Source organism: Pleurodeles waltl, chromosome 5 (assembly GCF_031143425.1).
Source record: "Pleurodeles waltl isolate 20211129_DDA chromosome 5, aPleWal1.hap1.20221129, whole genome shotgun sequence".
Lineage (NCBI taxonomy): Eukaryota > Metazoa > Chordata > Amphibia > Caudata > Salamandridae > Pleurodeles > Pleurodeles waltl.
In genome coordinates this window covers 1,507,605,280-1,507,630,031 of record NC_090444.1, presented here as the reverse complement: position 1 = coordinate 1,507,630,031, position 24,752 = coordinate 1,507,605,280, and the positions used below count along the sequence as shown (strand labels likewise).

General features: G+C 44.3%; 1 protein-coding gene across 3 annotated transcripts in view; it reads left to right on the top strand.

Annotated features, from left to right (window-relative positions):
* Window positions 1–24,752, top strand: part of FBXO9 (F-box protein 9) — a 343,828-nt gene that overhangs the window by 140,115 nt on the left and 178,961 nt on the right. For all 3 annotated transcript variants that reach the window (XM_069235799.1, XM_069235800.1, XM_069235801.1), the window contains one exon: window positions 8,020–8,134. In XM_069235799.1, the coding sequence (XP_069091900.1) occupies window positions 8,020–8,134 (115 nt within the window). The remainder of the gene's footprint in view (window positions 1–8,019; window positions 8,135–24,752) is intronic.

Genomic DNA, 24,752 nt, shown 5'->3' with positions numbered 1-24,752 from the left:
ACGCTACTGGAATATCTCATGCAAGGCCTTCTCCTTAGAAGAAAGATTCCAAAGAGTAATAAACTTCGAGGCCTCCCTCTTGAACAAATGAATGACAAATAATTTGTAAAGCATGAACAGCTGCTTCCAAAGAGGCATCCGGGCACTCGGCTGAGTTAGAAAGGGAGGAACACCATATTGCCTTAAAGGACTTTGTTGTTCTGGGATGTATAGTTTCTGTGGGAATTATTCGAAGATGTTCCGGTTAAGAAGCTAGGTGCTCAAAAAGAGAATTATCTACCCCCTCCTCTGGCTCTTTGGACCCTAACAATGCATAAGAGGTTTTGATTAGAAGAGCAAAGGACCCTATGGAGGATATTTTTTTCTGATTGTAGGAGGGACCTCATTGTGAAAAGCCCTATAGGTAATCATTAGCGCTTTATACTTTATTCTATGCTTAATGGGTAACCAGTGCAGCTGCTTTAAACCCTGATAAATGGATTCTGATTTAGAGCTGCGCCATTCTACACTCAATGTACCCTGTCTGCTCTGTGGAAGCTCCTGAATGAATAACTTTGGCAGAGCCCAGTCTGGATGTAATCAATCAAGGTATGCCCAGTGTCTTTCTGGGTGACCACTGTAAGGTATTTTATCGTATTTCTTTGTGATTTAAGAAAAGAAAATGGCAGCAATAATCTGCATTCATGATTAAAAGATAGGGCTGCGTCAAGTTGAACCCATAGGTTTTTGGCTGCAGATGTAGGAAGAGGGGCTACATTAAACTCAGTAGACCATAGTCTACATGTATCTAAGGGGGAACAGTCCCCAAAGAAAAGTATTACACATTTTGGAGCTAAGCTGCTGTGCATCTAGCTTGCTACCGCTGAAAGACATCCCAGAAAGTTGCCAACCATTATGTCATCTCGATGTTGAAATTCGAGCATCACTGAGTACTGTCTGCATAAGATAGTGTTGAAGCCCAAAGATTGAAAAATGAGGGCCAGCGGAGCCAAGTAGATATTTAAGAGAGTGGGGCTGAGCGCTGACCCTTGCAGGTCCTCACATCTCATTTCTTTGTAGTGGGAGTTATAGGGAGACAGATGCATGTAAGAGCCAACTCCAAGCTTTTCCCACGATACCGCTTATATACAGTCTCTACAGAAGGATGTCATGGGGTACCATATCAAATGCGGTGGACAAATCGAACATAACTACCAATTGTTTTAAAAAATCAAGGTTGCATCTGATAAATTCTGTAACTTCCAGAAGAGCAGACTCTGTGCTAAATCGGGATTAAGTAGAGTGAAGGATGTTGTTCCTTTCAGTGTGTCTATTGGAACCGTTTACTAGTGATTCTAGCATTTTCCCCAGTGCAGAAAGTTAAGAAATGGGTCTGTATTTGTGCAGGATAGAAGAATCTGCATTAGGTTTTTCCAGAAGTGGCACCACCAGGGCCTTTTTCCATACTAATGGCAGCATTCCAATCTCCAAACATAGGCTGAATAAGCAGTTTATTTGCAAATCAAATAAGGTAGCAGCCTGAGACAAAATGTGGGTTGGGCACGTGTCTAGAGGAAAGCCTGATCTAACTTTCTGAATAATTAGCTCAGACTCAGCCAAAGAAATCCTCTCAAAGGAGGTGAACAAAGACCGCTCCCTCTGCCAGGAGGTTTTGCGCCAACCTTGGATAGGACTCCTCTTAAACATTGTGAACATTAGAAAATAAAGCATTATCAGTGTTAAAATAATTCCTAGGAATGCTCTCTTCCTGCATTTTCCTCGTACCCCAAAGTCAACTGCACTTCAGGCCATTTCAAGAGAAAACAGACATTGAAGTCAAAGCCAGAGATTGTTTAAAGGCATTATTCACATCACCCTTAAGATGAAACATGCCACGTGGTGGTGGATAAAGAGAAGCAATATATTGTGTTGGGTGTAACGTTTTCAAGTGACCACAGCTGCATTTCTAGGAGGGTGGGGACACATTTACCGGATCTAGAGGTTCATGGAAAATGATCATCCCACATACCCAAATGGCATTTATATCTTTTGGAGTAAAGGGCATTTGCACTAGTTCCTTATGTCATTCTCCCAAGGATAATACGTTTATCAGCGCTTGTTATTTAAAACCATATGGCCACAGTGTTTTTGACGTGAACAAGCTGGTGGAACAAGGTCATGTCTGTTGTCAACAGAAGCCCAGAAGATATAGAAACAGGGTTTACATTACCAGATAAAACTGAAAGTGAAACAACACATTTCAGTATGAACTATCAGTAAGCAGACTCTCTATATCTGGAGAAGAGAAGACTGCCACAAATGGGAATTAGGCCAACGTCAACTAAACATTTTTCAGACCTTGGAGAACCCAAGAATGGACCTGTTTGTGACACATCTAAATTGTAAGTTTGAATATTTTGCAAGCAGATCTCCTCACAGAGGGTCTTTGGTAGGAGTGGCCGATAAATTCCACTCCGCTGTCTGGCTTGGTGGAATTTTGGCCGCTCAGTTTTACGCTTGTAAACATGGAGTTTCAGCCAACCGCTGCATGGCAGAGCTTTTTGTCCTGCACGGTTCACCAACGATAAATAGCACGATTTTGGGGTGCGAGGGAGGCACCCGTGTGATTTTCCTCACCTCAAAGTCATGAGCCGCAGTGACCGTGGTGAGAAAGCTGCCTCTTAAGTAGAAAATCTACTTGAGCGGCAGCAGAAGCAACTTGAGCATCAGTGCCTACTGGTGCACTGTGTGGTGCCGTTCATGCTAATTTCTCAGCGCCGAATGGGCTCCCTGCACTAAAAATCAGCACAATGTGGCGATTTCTGCCCGCATGGATCTGTGTGGAGTTTTCATGTTATTCTGCGGAGTGAAACTCTGTGATTATCGCTCATCCCTAGTCTTGGGGAAATACTTTTATTTTGATAGGAATATTCAGTAATGTATTTACCCCACCACCCCTATTGCAAAAAATGATAAATGGAGAACTATGCCATGTTGCATTATTCTTGTAGTCCCAGCCTGGCTACGACAATGTTGGTTCACAGAGCTAATTCTCCTACTTCTTAGAACAGTACCAAATCTGTTGAGAATGAACAAGGATCAAGTCGTTCACCCAACACCAAGTTTTCTTACTTTTTCTGCCTGGCTTCTCAGTACAGTGAATTCAATCATCTACATTTTTCACAAGATTGCAGGACCATTTTAGCTAATGCAACTTATAAAGTCCAATAGACATGCTTATGCATATTGTGCTGTAAAAATAGTATATATTAATTTCTGTTCCACTGGAACACATCTTACCATACGTGTTACTTCTGGCACATTCAGGTCTCTCATAGTTCAGTAAAGGTCCATCTGTTGGCAATTTTGCACTTCAGGAGTTCATTACACAGCAGCTCCCTCTGGACTCTGGTGTAGTGGGAGCCGCAAAGCGGGCAAATTCACAATCGTCAGGGGATGCGCCACCCCATGATAAAGAAAGCCGTAAATTCGACGCAGCAGGGAAAAGAGTGGCGTCGCAAGTGGCCAACCAGTGGTGTATCGCCAATTAACCTGCCCTCCGTGCCTGTTACGACCGAGCACATTGGGACGAAATACACAATATTATTCAGCATTTACCAAAGGAACATCAAAAACGGCTCAACAGGTGGTGGAGGAGGGACAGGCCATCTCCAACAACCAGATCTGTTCTGCACTGGACTCTGCTGATACAGCAGCACGAACTGTAAACACAGCAGTTACCATCAGGAGGCATGCATGGCTACGCAGTTCTGGTTTCAAACCAGAAATACAGCAAGCAGTATTAAACATGCCGTTCAACCAGCTGCAACTATTTGGGCCGGAGGTGTACACTGCAATAGAAAAAATGAAGAAGGACACAGACACAGCCAAAGCCAAAGCCATGGGCGCGCTCTACTCTTCCCAGTATAGGGGAACAATTAGGAAGCCACAGTTTAGGGGAGGGTTTAGACAGCAACCCTCAGAGCCATTCGCCTCCCAAACAAAACCCACCTACCTGTCTCAATATCAGAGAGGGGGGTTTCGTGGTTCATTCAGGGGACAATACCCAAGAGCAAGGGGAAAATTTCAGCCTGCCAAGCAGACCCCCAGTAACAAGCAGTGACTTAAATGTCACACTTCCCCAACACACATCACCAGTGGGGGGAACAAAATACCACAAACATTGGTCAGACACAACCACGGACACATGGGTTCTATCAATAATCCAACATGGTTACTGCGTAGAGTTCACACATTTCCCCCAAGGACGCACAAACTGTCAGCACAACATCTAGACCTACTACAAATAGAGGTTCAAGCACTATTAACAAAACAAGACATAGATCTAGTACCACACCATCAAAAAGGAACAGGGATTTACTCACTATATTTTCTTATTCCCAAAAAAGACAAAACACTAAGACCAATTCTATATCTCAGGACGTTAAACCTCTTCATCAAATCAGATCATTTCCACACGGTCACACTACAAGACGTAGTTCCCTTGCTAAACAATAAGAATACATGGCAACACTTGATTTAAAGGATGCATATTTCCACATACCCATCCACCCATCTCACAGGAAATACCTCAGATTTGTCATACAGGGCAAACATTACCAATTCAAAGGATTGCCCTTCGGGATAACAACAGCACCCAGAGTATTTACAAAATGCCTTGCTGTAGTAGCAGCTCATATAAGGAGACATCACATGCATATATTCCCATACCTCGACGATTGGCTAATAAAACTCAACACTCAACACCGGTGTCAAAGTCACACGCAATATGTAATAGATACTCTACACAAACTAGGGTTTTCTATAAATTACCAAAAATCTCACTTGCAACCATCCCAAATATAACAATACTTGGGAGCCACCCTCAACACGCAAAAAGCAATTGCCACTCCAATCCCACAAAGAGTTCAATCGTTTCAAAATATAGTGTCAAGCATACAACCAAACAAACAGTACACAGTCAGGTTTGTAATGAAACTACTAGGCATGATGTCCTCATGCATCGCTATTGTCCCAAATGCACGGCTACACATGCGGCCCTTACAACAGTGCCTAGCAAAACAATGGACGCAGGCACAGGGTCAACTTCAAGATCTAGTGTTGATAGACCGCCAAACACACTCTTCGCTTCAATGGTGGAACCCTGTAAATTTAAACAAAGGGCGGCCATTTCAAGACCCAGTGCCTCACGCCATTATTACAACAGACGCTTCCATGATTGGGTGGGGAACACACCTCAACAATCACAATATACAAGGTCAATGGGACAATCAACAAAAACAACTTCACATAAATCACTTAGAACTACTAGCGGTCTCCCTAGCACTAAATGTTTTTCAACCCCTTCTAGTCCACCAACACATTCTTGTCAAAACAGACAATATGACAACAATGTACTATCTAAACAAACGGGGGGGACACACTTGTCACAACTATGCCTCCTAGCACAAACAATTTGGCATTGGGCAATTCACAACAACATTCGCCTGATAGCGCAATATATACCAGGCATTCACAATCAGTTAGCCGACAATCTCAGTCGAGATCACCAACAAATTCACGAGTGGGAAATACATCCCCAGATTCTACAAGAGTACTTCTACCGCTGGGGGACACCAGATATAGATCTGTTTGCAACAAAACACAAAATGCCAAAACTTCGCATCCAGGTACCCACAACCTCACTCCAAGGGCAATGCTCTATGGATCAGTTGTTCAGGGATATTTGCTTACGCTTTTCCCCCTCTCCCACTCATTCCTTTCCTAGTCAACAAATAGAGTCAAAACAAACTCAAACTAATACTCATAGCACTAACGTGGGCTTGCCAACCGTGATACACCATACTGTTGGACTTCTCAGTAGTACCTCAAATCAAACTCCTAAACAGACCAGATCTGTTAACACAACACAAACAGATCAGACACCCCAATCCAGCATCGCTCAACCTAGCAATTTGGCTCCTGAAGTCTTAGAATTTGGCTATCTAAACCTTTCAAATGAGTCTATGGAAGTCATTAAACAGGCAAGAAAACCGACAGAAAGGCATTGTTATGCTAATAAATGGAAAAGGTTTGTTTTCTACTGCCAAGCAAACCAATTCACACCGTTAGAGGCCTCCATACAAAACATTGTGAGTTACTTACTACACCTACAAAAAGCAAATCTCGCTTTTTCTTCCATCAAAATTAATCTCACTGCAATCTCTGCTTACCTGCAGATTAAACATACAAAGTCACTTTTTAGAATCCCAGTTATTAAAACCTTTATGGAAGGACTAAAAAGGATCATACCGCCAAGAACCCCACCAGTACTCTTGTGGAATCTTAATATTGTACTTACACGATTCATGGGCCCACCTTTTGAACCCATGCATTCTTGCCAAATCCAATTCTTAACTTGGAAGGTAGCTTTTCTAATAGCCATCACTTCACAACGAAGAGTTAGCGAAATACAGGCGTTTACTATCGAAGAACCCTTTATAAAAATACACAAACATAAAGTGGTTATTCATACAAATCTGAAATTTTTACCAAAAGTCATTTCACCGTTTCATCTAAACCAAACAGTAGAGCTCCCAGTCTTCTTCCCACAACCAGACTCGGTAGCAGAAAGAGGACTGCATACATTGGACATAAAAAGAGCACTAATGTATTACCTAGATAGAACAAAATAATTTAGTAAAACTAAGCAATTGTTTGTTGCTTTCCAAAAATCCCATGCTGGTAACCCTATATCCAAACAGGGCATAGCCAGATGGATAGTCAAATGCATTCAAACCTGTTACCTCCAAAGCTAAAAGAGACTTACCCATTACACCAAAGGCACACTCCACTAGAAAGAAAGGAGCAACAATGGCCTTTCTAGGTAATATACCAATGACAGAGATCTGTAAGGCAGCCACTTGGTCTACACCTTATACCTTTACTAAACATTACTGTGTAGATGTGTTAGCAACACAACAAGCCAAAGTAGGACAGGCTGTACTAAGAACATTATTTCAAACAACTTGAACTCCTACAGGCTGACCACCACTTTGGGGAGGATTACTGCTTTGTAGTCTATGCAGCTACACATGCCATCGAACGGAAAATGTAATTTACCCAGTGTACATCTGTTCGTGGCATGTTGCGCTGCAGATTCACATGCGCCCTCCCACCTCCCCGGTAGCCTGTAGCCGTTTAAGTTGCATTTAAATTGTATATATGTAAATAAATATTTCTTTACCACAAACTATGTACATACATATCTATTCCATTGCATGGACATCTTTAGTATCCTCATTCTACCACTTCTACCTCACCCTATGCGGGGAAAGCATTCTAAGATGGAGTCGATGCCCATGCGCAATGGAGCCGAAAGGGAGGAGTCACTCGGTCCCGTGACTCGAAAAGACTTCTTCGAAGAAAAACAACTTGTAACACTCCGAGCCCAACACTAGATGGCAGGTACAGTGCACAGCATGTGAATCTGCAGCGCAACATGCCACGAACAGATGTACACTGGGTAAGTGACGTTTTCCTTATAATTGTATGATCCGCTTTTTGTATGCTAAAGCACAGTTGCAAGGACACAAATGACCTCATATATGTAGCAACAGTTTGTAGTTAGCTGTTCAAACATCTGGAAAGCTTGACAAACTACTAGTACAATATTACACCACAATTGCAAGACGTAATGCACTTCTTTATCTAGATTATCGATTACATATCTATATCTGTCTCCATGATCTTTTCTTTACTGTGCATATGTTCACCACCAACACCATACCCATTTAAAATATTTTCTATAAAGGTGTCCAAGTCTCCTTTTTATTTATTAACACCTATGGGACGTGCACTAACTTTGTAAAGTTGTGAAATATTTGTGTTGAGGCCTACATTTTAAAGGTTAGTTAAGAAACGTTTTCCCCTGTTTCCTATACTAGAATACTATGCTGTGAACATCCCTTTAAAAATCAGAAATGCAGAATCTTTACTGCAGTGTTCTATGCTAATTTATGAAAAATCTCTTATTTACAGCGCTTCCTCTGGAGGTCCTCATGTACATTTTCCGATGGGTGGTTTCTAGTGATTTGGATCTGCGGTCGCTAGAGCAGTTATCTCTGGTCTGTAAAGGATTTTACATTTGTGCAAGGTATTGATCTAATGTGGCTGAACTTCACTCATTGTGAAGCATTCTGTGTGCATGCTAATTTTTTAGGAGAGAAGGTAACTGACCCTGGCAAATACTTTGTGATTTTGACATACGTGTACATAGTAAAGTTAACATTTATTGACTGGTGAGAGACTTGCATTTAGCCACAGACCTGGTGCAAGGGGAATACCATGGAACTCAAGACCTCATCCTGTTCTTAAAAAAAACACTTGAGAAGAGAAAAAAAGATAAAAAAATAAAAAAAAACAGAAAATGTAAACTGCAGACATTTTGCCTTAGAAGTGTTAAGCCACCAAATTTCTCTTGTACGTCATGCTGTTTACTCCCCTATAATTCCTTCATTTTGCAGCACACAATCTCCTCTAGATTCACATACTTTGCACAATCCCACCATCCAGGGGTTGGGTCTGGTAGGGTCTTTGTTTTCCTCAAAACTTTTGTCAGCTTGTGGGTAGGAGTGGACATAGCACGAGCCTCTATAAGGGACGTCGACCGTAATCCTACGTTACCTCTGTGCAATGCCCACCACCTTACAATCTTTTTTTCCAACATTAGGTGTGGAGGTGCATCGTACAGCTCCTGACACTTTTTCGCCAGAGGTTGTCGAAGTCCTTGAAGAACAAAGAAAAGTGGTTGGGAGAATGGGCATCGATGCTTGACAATAGAGGGAACTGTTTTGGGGGAGTGAGTGGGTGGAAGTTGTCATGAAGAATAGACATTTGGAGAATGCCTTTTGGTCAAAGTGGATCCATGGGATTATTTTACTCCCTTTTAGAGTATAAGCACATTCTTCAAGTTTTGTTCGAACTGGCACTAAAAGATTTCCCTCAACAATAAACACCCAGTCTGAATGTTCTGTGTGTCGCAAGACCAGAAGGGGGAGCATTGTATTCCGTGCTGGTATTTAAAACCAGAGACCATAGTTCATAGAGATAAGACCCTTTGAGAACACTGGGCAAGTACAGATATGGTTGGTTTGTCAGGGATGGAGAAATAGAAGACGGATGCTCTGTTGATGGAGGTGATCGGTTTCTCTGACGATGAGATAGCGGTGCAAGAACCTCAGGGGTAACACCCAAGATGTCAAACAACAGTCGTAAGAGGTTGAAAAGACACACTGTACAAACCCTAAACTCACAGTTCCACATACTCACAAAAAACTTTTTTTTTTTTTTTTTTTAAAAGAAGACAGCCGTCAGAGACACACCCACCCAAGACACAGATACTTGGGTCTAAAGAGACACGCAGTCGAAGGTGCGCAAGGAACTTCCCATCTTACCGGAAGAGAAAAACTCACTGATAAGGATATGTCGAAAGGAATAGTCTCTACTTTTAAGGATGATCAAATATGGAGAGGGAAGGAGGGATGGGCGCTCTCGAAGGAAAGGGTTCATGAGCAAGCTAAGACTTTTAAAGTTGGCGATGTTGAGCGAAAGAATAAGGCCTTGAAAGTCAAGATGTAAAACTTGATGAAGAACCCATGACTCAGTTGAAGGAAGCAAGATCAGTAGGGGTTAGGAGAGCCACACAGGACATCATACCGACAGAACAGGAAGAAATACTCAAAGAAAAACGGACACAGATGTGGGGGGAAGAGTAGGAATGTCTTTTTGGCGTTGACCCATATGAGCTGGTGATAGAAGCTTTGGGAGGAAGTTGAGGCAGAATCATCTCAAGAGGAGATAGAATCCTATCACTTAGTCTGTGAAGCAGTGGTGAACGCCTTTGGCATGAAAATGGAGGTAAAAAAGGAGAACTGCTTCCTCCTTGAAACACGAACTCCAGCCTGCAAGAGGCTTCCCATGCTCTGCAGTATTGGTCATCAAGGCAGAGGTTTTCTCTAAACCAGCAACAACAAAGACAGTCACACCTCACAAAGAAAATAAATACGGGGCCTCAACATAAGATCACAAATATATCTAAGGCCATGTAGAGCCATGTTTGCTAACTCTGTCTATGGCGGCGTAAAGAGTCATGTCCCCGCCATCTTTGGGACCTCCACTGGATAAAGAAGGTAAAAGTGTGGAGGCAGTAGCAAAGAAAATGGAGAGGGCTGGAGCTACACACTGGCAATCTGCTAATTCCATCACCCTATTGAATTGATATGCCCACCAATACTTGGAGGATATAGTGAACCTCATGTTACACCTCCCTGAGAAGTGCCATAAGAGAAAGTAAAGTAATATTGAGGAAGGAAAGAACATCACCAACTCATGCCTTAAGCCAGCCTTCAACACTGCTGACACAGCAAGTAGGCAGCTGGCAATGGGAGCGGTCGTGAGGAGACCTGCGTGGCTGCACATCTCTGGTTGTAAGCCTGAGGTGCAATCCAGTATCATTATTAAGCCTTTCGCAGGAAAAGACTCTTTTGCCCCGAAGTGGACCAAACGATGGAGGAGATGAAGAAGGTGAAGAAACTGCAAAAGTAATGGGGGCCCTTCCTATTTTTCGGCCTTCATTTAAAATAGGAAGCCTTCAAGAAAAGAGAGGACAGGGTAGGCAGTTGTTTGGCGCACAGAGCGAGAATCAGCTGGGGGCCAGGCAGTTTCCAAGCTTTGGGCAGTAGCAAAAGCAACTCCAGCTCCTCTTCTGAGGAAGAGGTAAATCAAGAGGCAGAAAATCCAAAGGATCTGCCTCAGGCTCCTCTAAGTGGCTTGAACTTTCCTCACCCCACTCACAATCCTCTTGTACGGGAGATAATAAAATATTTCTTCAAATACTGGGAAGCACTTCCCACAGGCAAGTAAGTTGTAAATATCATTTGTCAGGGTCACTGTATATACTTCATACAAAAATCACTAATAAAGCCACCAAAACATCAGCATTATAGGAATGACCAATCGCAGAACCTGCAAAAAGTGGTCCAAGAGCTGCTGACAAAGAACGCTATAGAGAACGTGGTGTGGGCTCATTTTACTTTCTTGAACCAAAGCAAGATCTGGCCATGCAGGCTATTGTAGACCTGCGTTTAGTAAACAGGCTCATAAAGACACAAATTTCAAATGACAACACTATAGGATGAAATACCTTTGCTAGACCAAGGGCACTTCTTAGCAACAGTAGACCCCATGCACACAAGAAACACTATTTCTAGACTGATTGTACAGACGATCCAGTTGTGTTACTGTCTAGCAAACTAACCTTTGCTCACCAAAGAAAGCTTACAATGACTTTCACAGCCAGCATCTCCATACAAGAAATATGCAGGGCAGCCACACTGGCATGCCAGCGTACTTTCACAAAATATGACTGCAGATATACGCTCCTGCAAAGAGGCGAAAGTGGGTCAGCTGTGCTGAAGAACATTTTTGATTCCACTGTGTGTCCTGCCCTCCACCACAAGGCAAGTAATACAGCTACATAATCTGTGTAAAGCATGTGAATCTAGAAGAGATTTCATTCTGCAAAAGAAACACATTACTTCCCTGTAATTATGGTTTTGCAATTTGAAACTCTTCTAGATTCCCAAGCGACACTCCCGCCTCCGCATTGTGGAAGGTTTGTGAAAGGGGAAAAAATGATCTAAGTTGGTGGGCATGCATATGGGTATGTGGCATTACGGTCCATGTCACATAGGGCCTCCGCCTATGTCGACTTCCACCCACAAGCCAACAAATGTTTTGAGGAAAATAAAAACACTTCTGGATCCAACCACTAGATTGCAGGAGTGTGTGAAGCATGTGAATCTGGAAGAACTTAAAGGTGTAAAACCTAATTACAGGTCAAGTACAACCAAAGTATATGTGCTATAGAGCCTATTTCTGATGTAGAGTAGAATGTCATCAACCGTGAAAGGGTGGATTTTCAGAGAAAGGTGCAGAAGGACACAACCTTAAAAAGCTTAAAAAACAAATGCCTGCAATGCCACCAGGTTGCAATGGGCCCAAGTTGAAAACCTCAGACCAAAAGTTTTCCGAGACATCTGCAACATCAAAGTTATCTTAATCAAAGGATAGTGGAAACACAAAGAGCCCCACCGGTCCAAGCACAGGGACACTGTCCAGGGCAAACCCTCAGAGTCTGGCTCGACTTCAAAAGAGGATCGGGACTGAGACAGGGAAAAATAGTCCAGGGGGAAAGAAACCTCAGCACTGAAGAGAGCACTCCCTCAACTCCTGATGTGGGAGCTCAAAGCCAAAAGGCAGAAACATTAACTTGAAGCCAAGATGCCATTGTTCCAAAGGAAGGAGTTAAACGATTTTCCTAAAGCTTTCAGAATTTCCATAAAGACCAAGGAGACCGAAAGATCAGAGAAGAAAAATACAAAGCCAGAACAGACTTGCATACCTCAACCACATGGAAAGTAGCAAGAACTCTTCCACAAGGAGGAGGAAGAGGAGCAATATGAATAATCCCTTTTTCAGGACTCAACATAAGGTTGGTATAGACATTCATATTTACAGAGATGTATAGGTGGGATAGAAAGTACTATGACGCTCGTTCACAAACACAATCACTTCAACTCAACCTTCCAAGTGGGGAAATACTGCTACACAATCAATGCACAGCTTGTGAATCCATAAAACATTCACGCTGCAAAACAAAATGGCTTCTTTACCTGTAGGAGTAGTTTTGCTGTTTGAAGCATTTTCTGGATTCACATGTGACCTTCCCACCTGCCCAGAAATGAGGTGTGAGTTTGACCTAGGAGGGAAAAAGAAGTTCATGGAGGACAAACAGGAAGCCTATAGACCTACTTGAAATAGGAAACCTATTCCCCAGAAGGGAAATAAAGAATCTGAAGGTGGTGATCATGCATCTGACCTTCAGTGATGTACATCTGATATCACAAGGACATAGACATAGACATTACCCACCAATGATTGACAGCGCTCAAAGGGGAAAAACAGAAACTAGAGACAATTGCAGACCTAACCAGAAGATTGCAGAATAGTGCACTGCATGTGAATTTAGAAAAATCTTAAAGCTCAAAGCCGCTCCAAAAGGTTAATAAATATTTTATTTTCTTCCCCTGAACATTTTTGGCAGTGGTGCTAGTGTTGCACGGTATGTTCTGCCATTTAGTTTTTATCACCAGTCCTATCTGTCTTTCTACAACACACAGAGTAATAGCGTCCTAATTCACTTTGATGGACAGCAGAGTAGAGTGAGTTACAGGGTTACAACATTTCATTTACCTCTCCAAGCAGCTTCTCAAAACCAGTCTGTCTACTAGTTGCCCCTTTTTTCAGGCAGTTTTTTGCTCAGAATAAATCCATCAAAATGACTCCCTGGTTTAATCTAGGCATGTCCAGGCTTTGCCTCATTTATTTTTCAGTAACAGAAGGGACTTCCTTACAACATTAGCAAGATATGCAAATTTAACACACTAGACTGAAGGCTGAGGTGCTCTGTGCAGTTCAAAAAGTGGATGATGGCAAACTGTGAATATATTAAAATAAACGTTATTATCACACTGCAAATTATAATTATGTGAAGCGTGAGTTTCATTAATCGCCTGTATTCACTTTTGATTAACTGACACATTTAACTCAAGCAAGGGAATGCACATGTTAGAGAAGACACAATGTTCTTAACAAGACAGAGAGTGGGGGGGGGAGCAAGCAAAGGAAAAAACACAGTCTGAAGAGCAAGATATGCATTCCTGTTGACTGCTTTAACAAGTGGCATTAAAAAAAAGTTCCATAACGTCAGTAGTGGAAGGATACGCCTTAGCCAATCAAAAGTAACTGTGCATTGTTTATACTCCAGGTGCGGGCCAAACACAGAATAGGGACAAAAGCCGTCCATCGTATAATGAGCAGGAACCTGAGGCTGATTAGAAAACCATCTAATTATGAGAAAGGGCTGACATGAAACCAGCTCTGAAGGGTAATGTGGGGAATGGTGCCTTCAAAAGATTGTTTAGGCTCGTAGCGTGTAGCACGTGTTGGCTTCAGATACACATACTAGGGACACTGCTGCCATCTACTATGGGGTTCAGCCATTACAAGTTGTTTTTCCCTCGAGGAAGTCGTTTAGCTGGTGGTATGATGTTGAGTCTCCACTTCATCAAAACAGTGCACCTGTGCAGCAGCTCCTGTTAGACTGATTTTTTTCCACCATCAGGTTTGGATGGATTTTGCCCGAGCAGTGTGCAACTTCGGCGCCTTACCAGTTTCTTGGACTCCTAACTACTCAGAAAAGCCTCATCAGAAACATCAACTCATTGTCGACGAGTGAAGTCTTTCTCTTTTTTCTCAGAACTCTGTAGGATTAACAGTCGCCCTGTCATCTTACCTCCCTTCCAGGACCCAATGAATGAACAGCTCCGGGTATGGATGGTTAAAAGGACAGACGTCTCCGTAAATTCCCTCAGTGTGGGGCAAAGTACCTCTGTTAAGACATCCATGAAGTCTGCAATCTCTGCCTTTCGCCAGAACACAAAGAACAGCACTGCGCAGCCTGTAACCTGTTAAAAAATAAAGATACTCCGCTCCAGGCAAGAACGTCAGCTAGCCCATAAGGTGGAAATAGCAGTAAAAGCAGATTTCTCCCCAGAAGAGGAACAACATGTTCTTGTCGTCGAAGACAAAGAGGAATGTGAGGCCCCGACAGAAGGGGAGTGCCATCTTAGGCTTTCCACACTATGTCGACTCTGAGCAACAAGGGGCAAATGAGGAACCAGCCTTATTGGTACCTGAGCTACAACACCACCTGAGTCTTTTGGGGCCGGGGCAAGGATGAAGACCACTCCAAGGGCCGTGAGTACGCAAGACCCACTCCAAAAAGACCCTTTTGTACCCATCCCACCTTGATGCACCACAGCCCTTGGGTTCTGGTCCACAGCGAGAGCATGCCTCGAAGCCGAGACAGGGTGAGTCCATACTCAATCCTGATCAGGCGGCAGGCCAAAGGGAAAAGACTGGAGCCGATAAACAGCAGAACTCAATACTGAAAAAAGCTATTCCTGCACACACCCTGGCACCAACACCTCGCCAACCATCGGCACTGGAGCTGAGCAAAGCTGAGCAAACATATGTCGTCAGCACAATTTTTACCGGGCCAAATATCACATTGACTCCGAATAAGGTAGCAGAGCACAGCCACACTTCGGTTTTGTAAAAAGGCTTTGGCATCGGCCACTACGATGCCAAAACCCTGTGCTCCCGCAGGATTTTGGAAAGAAACAACAATCTAAAACACTTGACACTGATTCCGAAGGAAATGTTTTTAAAAACCTTCAGGAAATTGAGGGGAAAGCGCCATACAGGCGAGGAAATGATAAAGGACAAGTCTTACAAAAGGAAAAGGCAGGACACTCCTATGCCTCAAACAATTCCAAAGAGGGTATCTACGGAGCATAAGGCCACAAGCCCCAGACCATCTGATTTTAATCCCATCTTTCATACATTTAGCAGAAGAAGAGGTAGGGAGTCATAGTCACTACACACGAGTCCGATTCACAGGGTGAACTTCCACAAAACCCGGACCCAGGGAAAGATAATAACATGGTCTTACTAGACACAGACATATAACCACCCATACCAGCTAAGCTATCTCTGCCTGATGATAATTGTCTTACCACAGTGTCATCCAGCTTGCGCTGAATACCATAAGGAGGAAATGCACACCACAGAGGTGGAGACAGACTTCCTAATGGAGACTCTCTCCAAAACAGAGGTCAGTTCAATACCTTCCCTTGATATGGTCCATGATTAAGGTCTCCAAGAAGGTTCTCAAAGACACGGACAAGTACAGAGTCCTTATACCAAGAATTGATAGGAAGTACAAACCTTCCCCCATGGGCCCCCTTTGTATTAGCGGGCAGCTCAAAGCTGATTCCCTAGTGGCAACAAGGAAGAGGGCAGCTTCCCAAACTGCTGGAGATGAGCCATCTCCAGACAGAGAAAGTAAGCACATTGACGCAGCTGGGAAGAAGGTGGCAACTGGACACACTGATCATTGGTGTATAGGAAACTCAGTTGGGCTGCTGTCCAGACAACGGCACAACATGGGACGAGATGGAGGCTCTCATTCAGCATCTCCAGATCAGTGCAGGAAGGAGGGAGAACTTCTTGTAACAGAGTGCAAGCACATATCCAATGCAACCATATGTTACACCCAAATGGTGGTCACACAGCTGCAAGATAAATAAATTCTTCTATTTTACTAGGAAGACATGCATGGTTACGCATCTAAGGGTTTACGCCAGAGGTACAACAGTACCTACCTAATTTCCCCTTTGATGGGGAGCACCATTGTGGCCTTGAGGTAGACTCCCAACTTGAAAAAGGAGCCTTACAGTCAAGCACACCATAGCAATCGTTTTAGAGGTATCATGGAAGAGGGGTTTCCAAAACTACTGTTCCTGACACCTAAACCTATCAAAGACAGCAGCAATACCACCAACGGGCTGGCAAAAGCTACCATAGGGAAGGCTTTAAGCTGAGAGGGAAAAGGTAGAGAAACTCCTGCAAAGGGAGCCTCCACCTCCAAACAATGAGTTATCCTCCACTCACCCCGATCGTCCAACACCTGTCGGGGACAGTTGCAACACTTCCACCACTTGTGGTCAGAATTGAAAAGCCAGCCGCCAAACATTCCTCCTTGCAAACAAAACCCTAAAGCCTCAGCATATACACTTCTCAAAGCAGTAGAAGCTCTGCTGCAAAAGGGTGCCATTGAGCCCTTGCCACGCAAACATCAGTACTCCCTGTACTTTCTCATACCCAAGAAAGATGAGACACTATAGCCAATTTTGGACTTATGACCACTCAATCATCATCATATCCTGTCCGAACATTTCCACATGGTAACAACACAGAATGTAATACTACTGCCACAACAAGGAAGTTACATGACATTGTTGGATCTAAAGGACGCATAAGTTCATATCCCAGTCCACCCCACCCACCGTGTATACCTCCGATTTGTGCTAAGTGGATAAGATTATCTGTTTAAAGTACTACCTTTTAGGGTAACTACAGCTTCACAAGTGTTTATCAGATATCTAGAAGGGGAACTGCACATTTAAGAGACACAGCATTCATGTCTTTCCATATCTTGATGACTGGCTGATCAAGAGTTCAAGCAAGCAAAGGTGTCTTAAGACACACAGGAGACTATCAACTTACTACAGAAACCAGTATTCACAATAAATGTGACAAAATCCCACTTACAACCTCTTCCGATATAACCATATCTGGGAACGATACTCAGTTTGATTTCTGCCAGAGCCTATACCAATTTGCAGAGGGTTCTGAATCTCCAGAACAAATCAGCTCTTTTTCAGCCACATCATCACTTGCCAGTCAAAGCAATGCTGTGCCTCCTGGGTATGATGGCCTCTTGAATAGCGATTGTTCCATGCACCAAATTGAACACGCGCTCCTTGCAGGAATGTCTAGCATCTCAGTAGTCACAAGTGTAGAGCAACTTGGATCTAGTGTTGGTTTCACACAGGGTTCATCAATCTCTGAAACAACACACTGAAGGGGAGCTTTTCTGGACCCAATACTGCAACTGACTATCACCACAGATTCATCACTGATAGGATGGGGGCGCACACATGGAGGACATGACAATCCAGGGTAGGTGGACTGTTTATCAACAGACCTTTCACATCAATGTACAAGAGCTTCTAGCCATTCGAATGGCTATACACCCTTTCTGAAATAGCCCAGACCATTTGACATTTGGCGTTTCTACACCACAATCACCTCTTGGCGGAATATCTTCCCGGAGTGGACAATTTGGTAGCCGGCCTACTAACCAGGACACAGCAACAAGTACACATGTGGAATCTCCACCCTCAAGTCCTTTAACAGTACTTTCAACATTGGGGAATACCAGAAATAGACTTATTCACCACAAAGGAGAATGCAAAATACCAATACTTTGCCTCCAGGCACCCACATCCGCAGTCCAGGGGCAAATCACTATGTATGAACTGGTCAGGGATATTTGCATATGTTTCTCCACCGCTCCATATCTGGTCAGGAAACTCCGACAAACATCCCTCAAAATGATCCTCGCCGCTCTGACTAGGGCTCTCAGCCCTGGTGCACAATGCTATTAGAGTTATCCCTAGTACATCACAAGAAGCTCTGCAACATACTAGATCTTCTAACTCACAGCAAGGGCAGGATCAGACGCCCAAATCCGAAGCAATGAACAGAGCAGTTTGGCTCCTAAATTGGTTGTAGAGTTTGGATATTAAAACGTACCTTCAGAATCCATGAATATAATGAGAAGCTAGGCACCCAACCACAAGAGACTGTTGTGCTGCCAAACGTAAACGTTTTGTACACTATTGTGTAGTTCAAAACATAAACTCTTGTTTGCCTACAGAACAACAAATAATCTGTTACTTGCTGCATCTCCAAAAGTCGCATTTAGCATACACTTCCACAAGACTGCATCTAGCTGCATTTGCAACTTATATGCATAATTGCAAATATCAATCACTTTTGAAAGTACTGGTCTTCAAAAGTTTTATGGAAGTGTTAAATGGGTAATCCCACCACCTACACCTCCGATCTCTTTGTGGAATTTAAATGTAGTGCTCACAAGGCTTATGTCCACACCTTTTGAGCCACTACATTCTTGTAATTTGCAATTAATTTTTCGAAGGTAGCTTTCCTTGTAGTTATAACTTCCCCAAGGATAGTTAGTGAAGTTAATGCATTAACCATTGAAGAGCCTTATTTCCAAGTTTTCCAAGATAAAGTTTTTCTATGTACAAATCCAAAATTTCTTCCAAAGGTTATCTCTCCCTTCCAACTTGAAGAATCATTGGATTTACTGGTCTTCTTTCCAAAAGATGAAGTTTCACACATTTGATGTTGAAAGAGCCCACAAGTGCTATATAGAGATGAATAAAACTTTTATAAAAACAAAACTCCTATTTGTTGCTTTCTCTGACCATAGGAAGGGTAATGCCATCTCAAAAGCTGGAATTACAAGATGGATTGTCCAATCCATACAGATTTGCTAAATAAAGGCTAATAGAACTGTAACAGAGCTCATTCTACAAGAAAGAAAGGTGCATCACTGGCTTTCTTAGGAAACATTTTTATAACAGATGTTTGTAAAGCAGCTACATTGACAAACCTGCATACATTTACAAAAGGCTGTTGTTGGATGTTTGTGCCAGACAATCTCTGGTAGGACAAACAGTTTCACGTACATTGCCTCAAGCAACTGCACCATCTGATGCTTAAAGCCACCGCGAGAGGAGTGACTCGCGGTCCGCCACCTCCGCACTCAACCCATCCCTCGTCGACAGTGGAACAAAATCCCCGAAGAGCAACTCTTCTCCGCACTCGCCGCCAACCAACCCACCCTCACCACCGACCCCAACGACGCAGCCCTCAGCCTCACGAACTGGATCTCCAACTGCGCAGACAACCTTGCTCTCCTCAAATGCACGCATCGACAGGCCAACACCAAAAAACCTCTCTGGTTCTCTGACACCCTCAAAGAATCGAAGAAAACTTGTCGCGCCCTCGAGAAGGCCTGGCGCAAGGACCACACCGCTGACAACATGACCGCCCTCAAGAACGCTACCCGCGAACTCCACCACCTGATCCGCGCTGCCAAAAGGAACTTTTTTACCGACAGACTGGACAAAAACAGCCACAACAGCAGAGAACTTTTTAGCATCGTCAAGGAGTTCTCCAACGCCAACGCCCTCACAAGATCTGTGCAACTCCCTCGCCACCTTCTTCCATCGCAAGATCAGCGACCTCCACAACAGCTTCGGACACCAGACCCAACCAAGCATCACTGAACCCACACCTCCGACCATCACCCTCAACGACTGGACCCACATCAACACCGAAGAAACCAAAACCACCATGAACTCGATCCACTCCGGTGCTCCATCGGACCCCTGCCCTCACTTCATCTTCAATAAAGCCGACGACATCATTGCCCCGCACCTCCAGGCCGTCATCAACTCCTCTTTTTCTTCTGCTACCTTCCCCGAATGCTGGAAACACGCTGAAGTCAACGCACTACTAAAGAAACCTACGGCTGACCCGAGCGACCTGAAAAACTTCCGCCCCATCTCGCTCCTCCCCTTCCCCGCCAAGGCCGTTAACAAACAGCTCACCACCTTCCTGGAAGACAACAACCTGCTCGACCCTTCACAAACCGGATTCCGAACCAACCACAGCACTGAAACCGCCCTCATCTCAGTCACAGACGACATCAGAACCCTGATGGACAACGGTGAAACAGTCGCCCTCATCCTCCTCGACCTCTCGGCTGCACCCTAATCACCCGCCTCCGCTCCACCAGGATCCAAGGCCAGGCCCTGGACTAGATCGCCTCCTTCCTCTCAAACCGATCCCAAAGAGTCTACCTCCCTCCGTTTCGCTCAGACCCCACCGAGATCATCTGCGGCGTACCTCAAGGCTCATCACTCAGCCCGACACTCTTCAATGTCTACATGAGCCCCCTCGCCGACATCGTACGCAAGCACGACATCATCATCACCTCCTACGCCGACGACACCCAACTTATACTCTCCCTCACCAAGGACCCCGCCAGCGCCAAGACCAACCTACAAGAGGGCATGAAGGACGTCTCAGATTGGATGAGGCTCAGCCGCCTAAAGCTGAACTCTGACAAAACGGAAGTTCTCATCCTCGGCAACACCCCGTCCGCTTGGGACGACTCCTGGTGGCCCACGGCCCTCGGCACCGCACCGACCCCCGCAGACCACGGCCGCAACCTTGGCTTCATCTTGGACCCTCTTCTCACCATGACCAAGCAAGTCAACGCCGTGTCCTCCGCCTGCTTCCTCACCCTCCGCATGCTCCGCAAGATCTTCCGCTGGATCCCTGCCGACACTAGAAAAACCGTGACCCACGCCCTCGTCACGAGCCGCCTGGATTACAGCAAAACACCCTCTATGCTGGGACCACCGCCAAGCTCCAAAAACGTCTGCAACGTATTCAAAACGCCTCAGCCCGCCTCATCCTCGACGTACCCCGCAACAGCCACATCTCAGCACACCTGAGACACCTGCATTGGCTCCCAGTCAGCAAAAGGATCACCTTCCGACTTCTCACCCACGCACACAAAGCCCTCCACAACAAGGGACCGGATTACCTCAACCGTCGCCTCAGCTTCTATGCCCCCACCCACCTCCTCCGTCCCTCGCTGCCGTCCCTCGCATCCGCCGCTCCACGGCGGGTGGGAGGTCCTTCTCCTTCCTGGCAGCCAAGACCTGGAACTCCCTCCCCACCAGCCTCAGGACCACTCCGCATTCCGGAGACTCCTAAAAACCTGGCTTTTCGAGCAGCAGTAACCCCTCCCCCCCTTTTCCCCTAGCGCCTTGAGACCCGCACGGGTGAGTAGCGCGCTTTATAAATATTAATGATTTGGTGATTTGATTTGACTTACAGTCTAGGCATTGCATGTGTATCTGCAGCCAACACATGCTACAAATGGAGTATGTTACTTAACCTATAAGCATCTATTCGTAATGTGTAGTGCTGCAGATTCACATGCATCGTCCTGGCTCCCTATATATAATATATATATACACACACATAAAAATAGGTTGCACACATGTTCAACAGCAGTTCCTGCCCTGTAATACTACATCCTCCCTCGCCACTATGGCAAGGAAAAAATGGACAATCTAACAGAGGAGCTCTGTGCTCGAGAGGATGGAGACTCAATGGTATATCACCAGATAAATGATTTCCTCGAAGAAAAACAATTTGTAAAGTCCAAGCCTAGCACTAGATGGCAGGAGTGTGCATAGCATTTGAATCTGCAGCACTGCAAGCTACGAATAGATGCATATAGGGTAAGTACCATACTCATTTATATGCCTTGTCCTCTACTCTCACGCTTCCCTTCTGCCTCAAAGGACCCCAGCAGAGAACTAAGAACATGGACAGGGGCAGAAATGTTTATAAAATGTGTCTGTGGCACTGGCAGCAGTAACTGCAGCAGGTGATCTCTCAGAATTTGAAGATCACAGTTCCAGAGCAAAGACTGCCTCAGACAGTCTTTGAATGGCAAGCTTAGTCCAGTATCCCTCTGTTATAAGCACATAAGAAGTCAAGGAAGTCATAAGAACAATTTGTCATCCAAAATAGTAAGGGAACGATTTGACATTCACAACTTTGTAAATATTGTATAATAAAGAATACTATTATTCATTGTTAAAGTATGTTTAGAGTGTTTCATTTATTGTAAATATGTACAATGGTATGTTCTTGCTTACCTTGGAATGTTGGTAAATGGTCTAGCTGGGAGTTTGCTCTGGAATGTTGGTGAGGCTCGAATGTGTTTTTCGTTGTGAGGAGTCCATGAAATAAACATCTGAATCCACCTTGCTCTGTGTGGTTGCTACAGAACTTATTTGGCGACGAGGATGGGATCTTGCTGAAGAGGCTGTGCAGGGGGCAGTTGGACTCCTCACCCCTGGGCCCAGTGATGATTTTTTTTTTTTTTTGGTTGTGAGATCCAACTTGCCGGTGTAGACCGTGAACAGAGCTGAAAGCATCCAATCCTGCCTTTTGGAACGATGCGGCGGCGGCACGGTACTGGTATTTAATTCACCTTAGCCAGCGTGGTGCAGAAGATTGGTTCCGTGAGGTGCTTGCCGTGCAGTGTGTGGTGGCTCAATATTACCGTAATTGTGGCACTGACGAGCGCTCTCCGGGCTCTTGTCGGGATTGAGCCTGCGGAGTGTGTGCGACACGGCAGGGACCAGTGGAGCTGCTTTCCCGGCAGGAAGTCCTTCATTCCAGCAGACTAGATTCCTGTGCCGGGCGACTGCAGAAGGTGAGGAGGAGGTCCCTGGGCGGAGTTGCGGCTGTGTGAACGTGCCTTCTGGGACTTCGGACACCGCAAGGGAGCATACTTTTATGGCCAGAGATGTGTTTGGGCAAGGAAGTGCTGTGACTGCTTGGAGGCTGAAGGTGTATTTTTGTGACGTTTCACCAGAAACTAAAAGCTTTTGAAGTGTTCTACACCAACTACCTTGTTGTTCTTCCTACCCGCGCTAAACTTCTTCATAAAGGAGGCAACTTTGACGGCCGCAAGGTGTGCTCTGGACTGGAGAAAAAAACAAAAAAAAAAACTGTTGTGATTATTGGTGAGCTTATGCTTCACAGGGACAAGGCTTAGAAGCTTATGTTAGTATAAAATAAACTGTACTAAGTAATTAAAGGAAAAATTAAATTTTTAAGGTTCAGTATGATATTAACATGGCTGCGGCCAGCATGTCACAACCTCCTCCATTCCTAAATGAAGTAGGAGAACCCAGTTTGCTCTGGAAGGACTGGAAAAACTTGTTTGAATCATATTTAATAGCAATTGGTGGGGAGAAATTCTCACCACTGAGGAAACAACATATCTTACTACATAATTTAGGCATACAAGGACGGAAGGTCTATGACAACTTAGCAGAGCCTGAGGAGGAGGATGAGGGGGAAGAGTTAGATGTATATGAGAAAACTCTTTAAAAATTTGAAGGTCATTTTGGAGTAAGAGTAAATGTGGTACTTGAGAGACATAAATGTTTCAGTAGGACACAAGGTAGAGATGAGAATGTCTCCAGTTACATTGCTAGTCTCAAAGGCCTTGCCAGAACATGCGATTTTGGGAATCTAGAGGACTCTCTAATCAGAGATCAATTAGTAAGATGCACTAACAGTAGCAAAGTGCAGGAGAAACTATTAATATTAAATCCATCATTAAAAGAAGCCGTAGAAGTAGCTAAAGGTATTGAGCACACTGCAGAGTGTATGAGATGAATAAAAAGTACTACCATAGTTGACGAGGTAAAGGAGGTCAAGGCTATTCCTAATCAAGAGTGGAAGGAATTTAAAGGGGAGGAAGAAATCAAAACCCAAGAAGTCTCACTAAAGAGAAACACTGCAGGAAATACTAAAAGTAGATGCTACAGATGTGGAAATGTTAGACATTTAGCCAACAGCCCTGAGTGCCCGGCCCGGAGTTGTAGATGTAGAAAATGCGGAGCCATGGGACACTATGCAAGAGTGTGCAAGGGAGAGAAGAATGAGTATAATGGCAGGAAAGTAGTGCACAAGGTGGAGGACTTCCAAGATTCTCACAGTAAATTTGTATTGCAAGTAAAAGGAAGCAATGAGAGTACATGGAAGAATACCACGTATCCATCTTGTGACATAATTCTAAATGGCGAACATGTAAGAGTATATGCTGATTCATGTTCTCCATTCACCTTCATAAATTACAGCATCTATGAAAGTAAATTCATGGGGAAGGGGTACAATTTACAACCTGCAGACATCTCTCCTGGGGGATACAATAGTGATCCCATACCGTTTAAGGGAATGATGAATATGCATATAACCTTTAAAGACAGATCGACCATAGGTAAAGTATAGTTCGATGGCATCTGTCGCTGTAGATACACATGTTCTGCATAGCTCGCCATCTGGTGTTGGGTCGGAGTGTTACAAGTTGTTTTTCTTCGAAGAAGTCTTTCGAGTCACGTGGCCGAGTGACTCCTCCTTCTGTCTCCGTTGCGCATGGGCGTCGACTCCATCTTCGATTGTTTTCTTTCCGCCATCGGGTTCGGACGTGTTCCTGTCGCTCCGAGTTTCGGAACGGAAAGTTAGTAAATATCGGAAGATTTCCG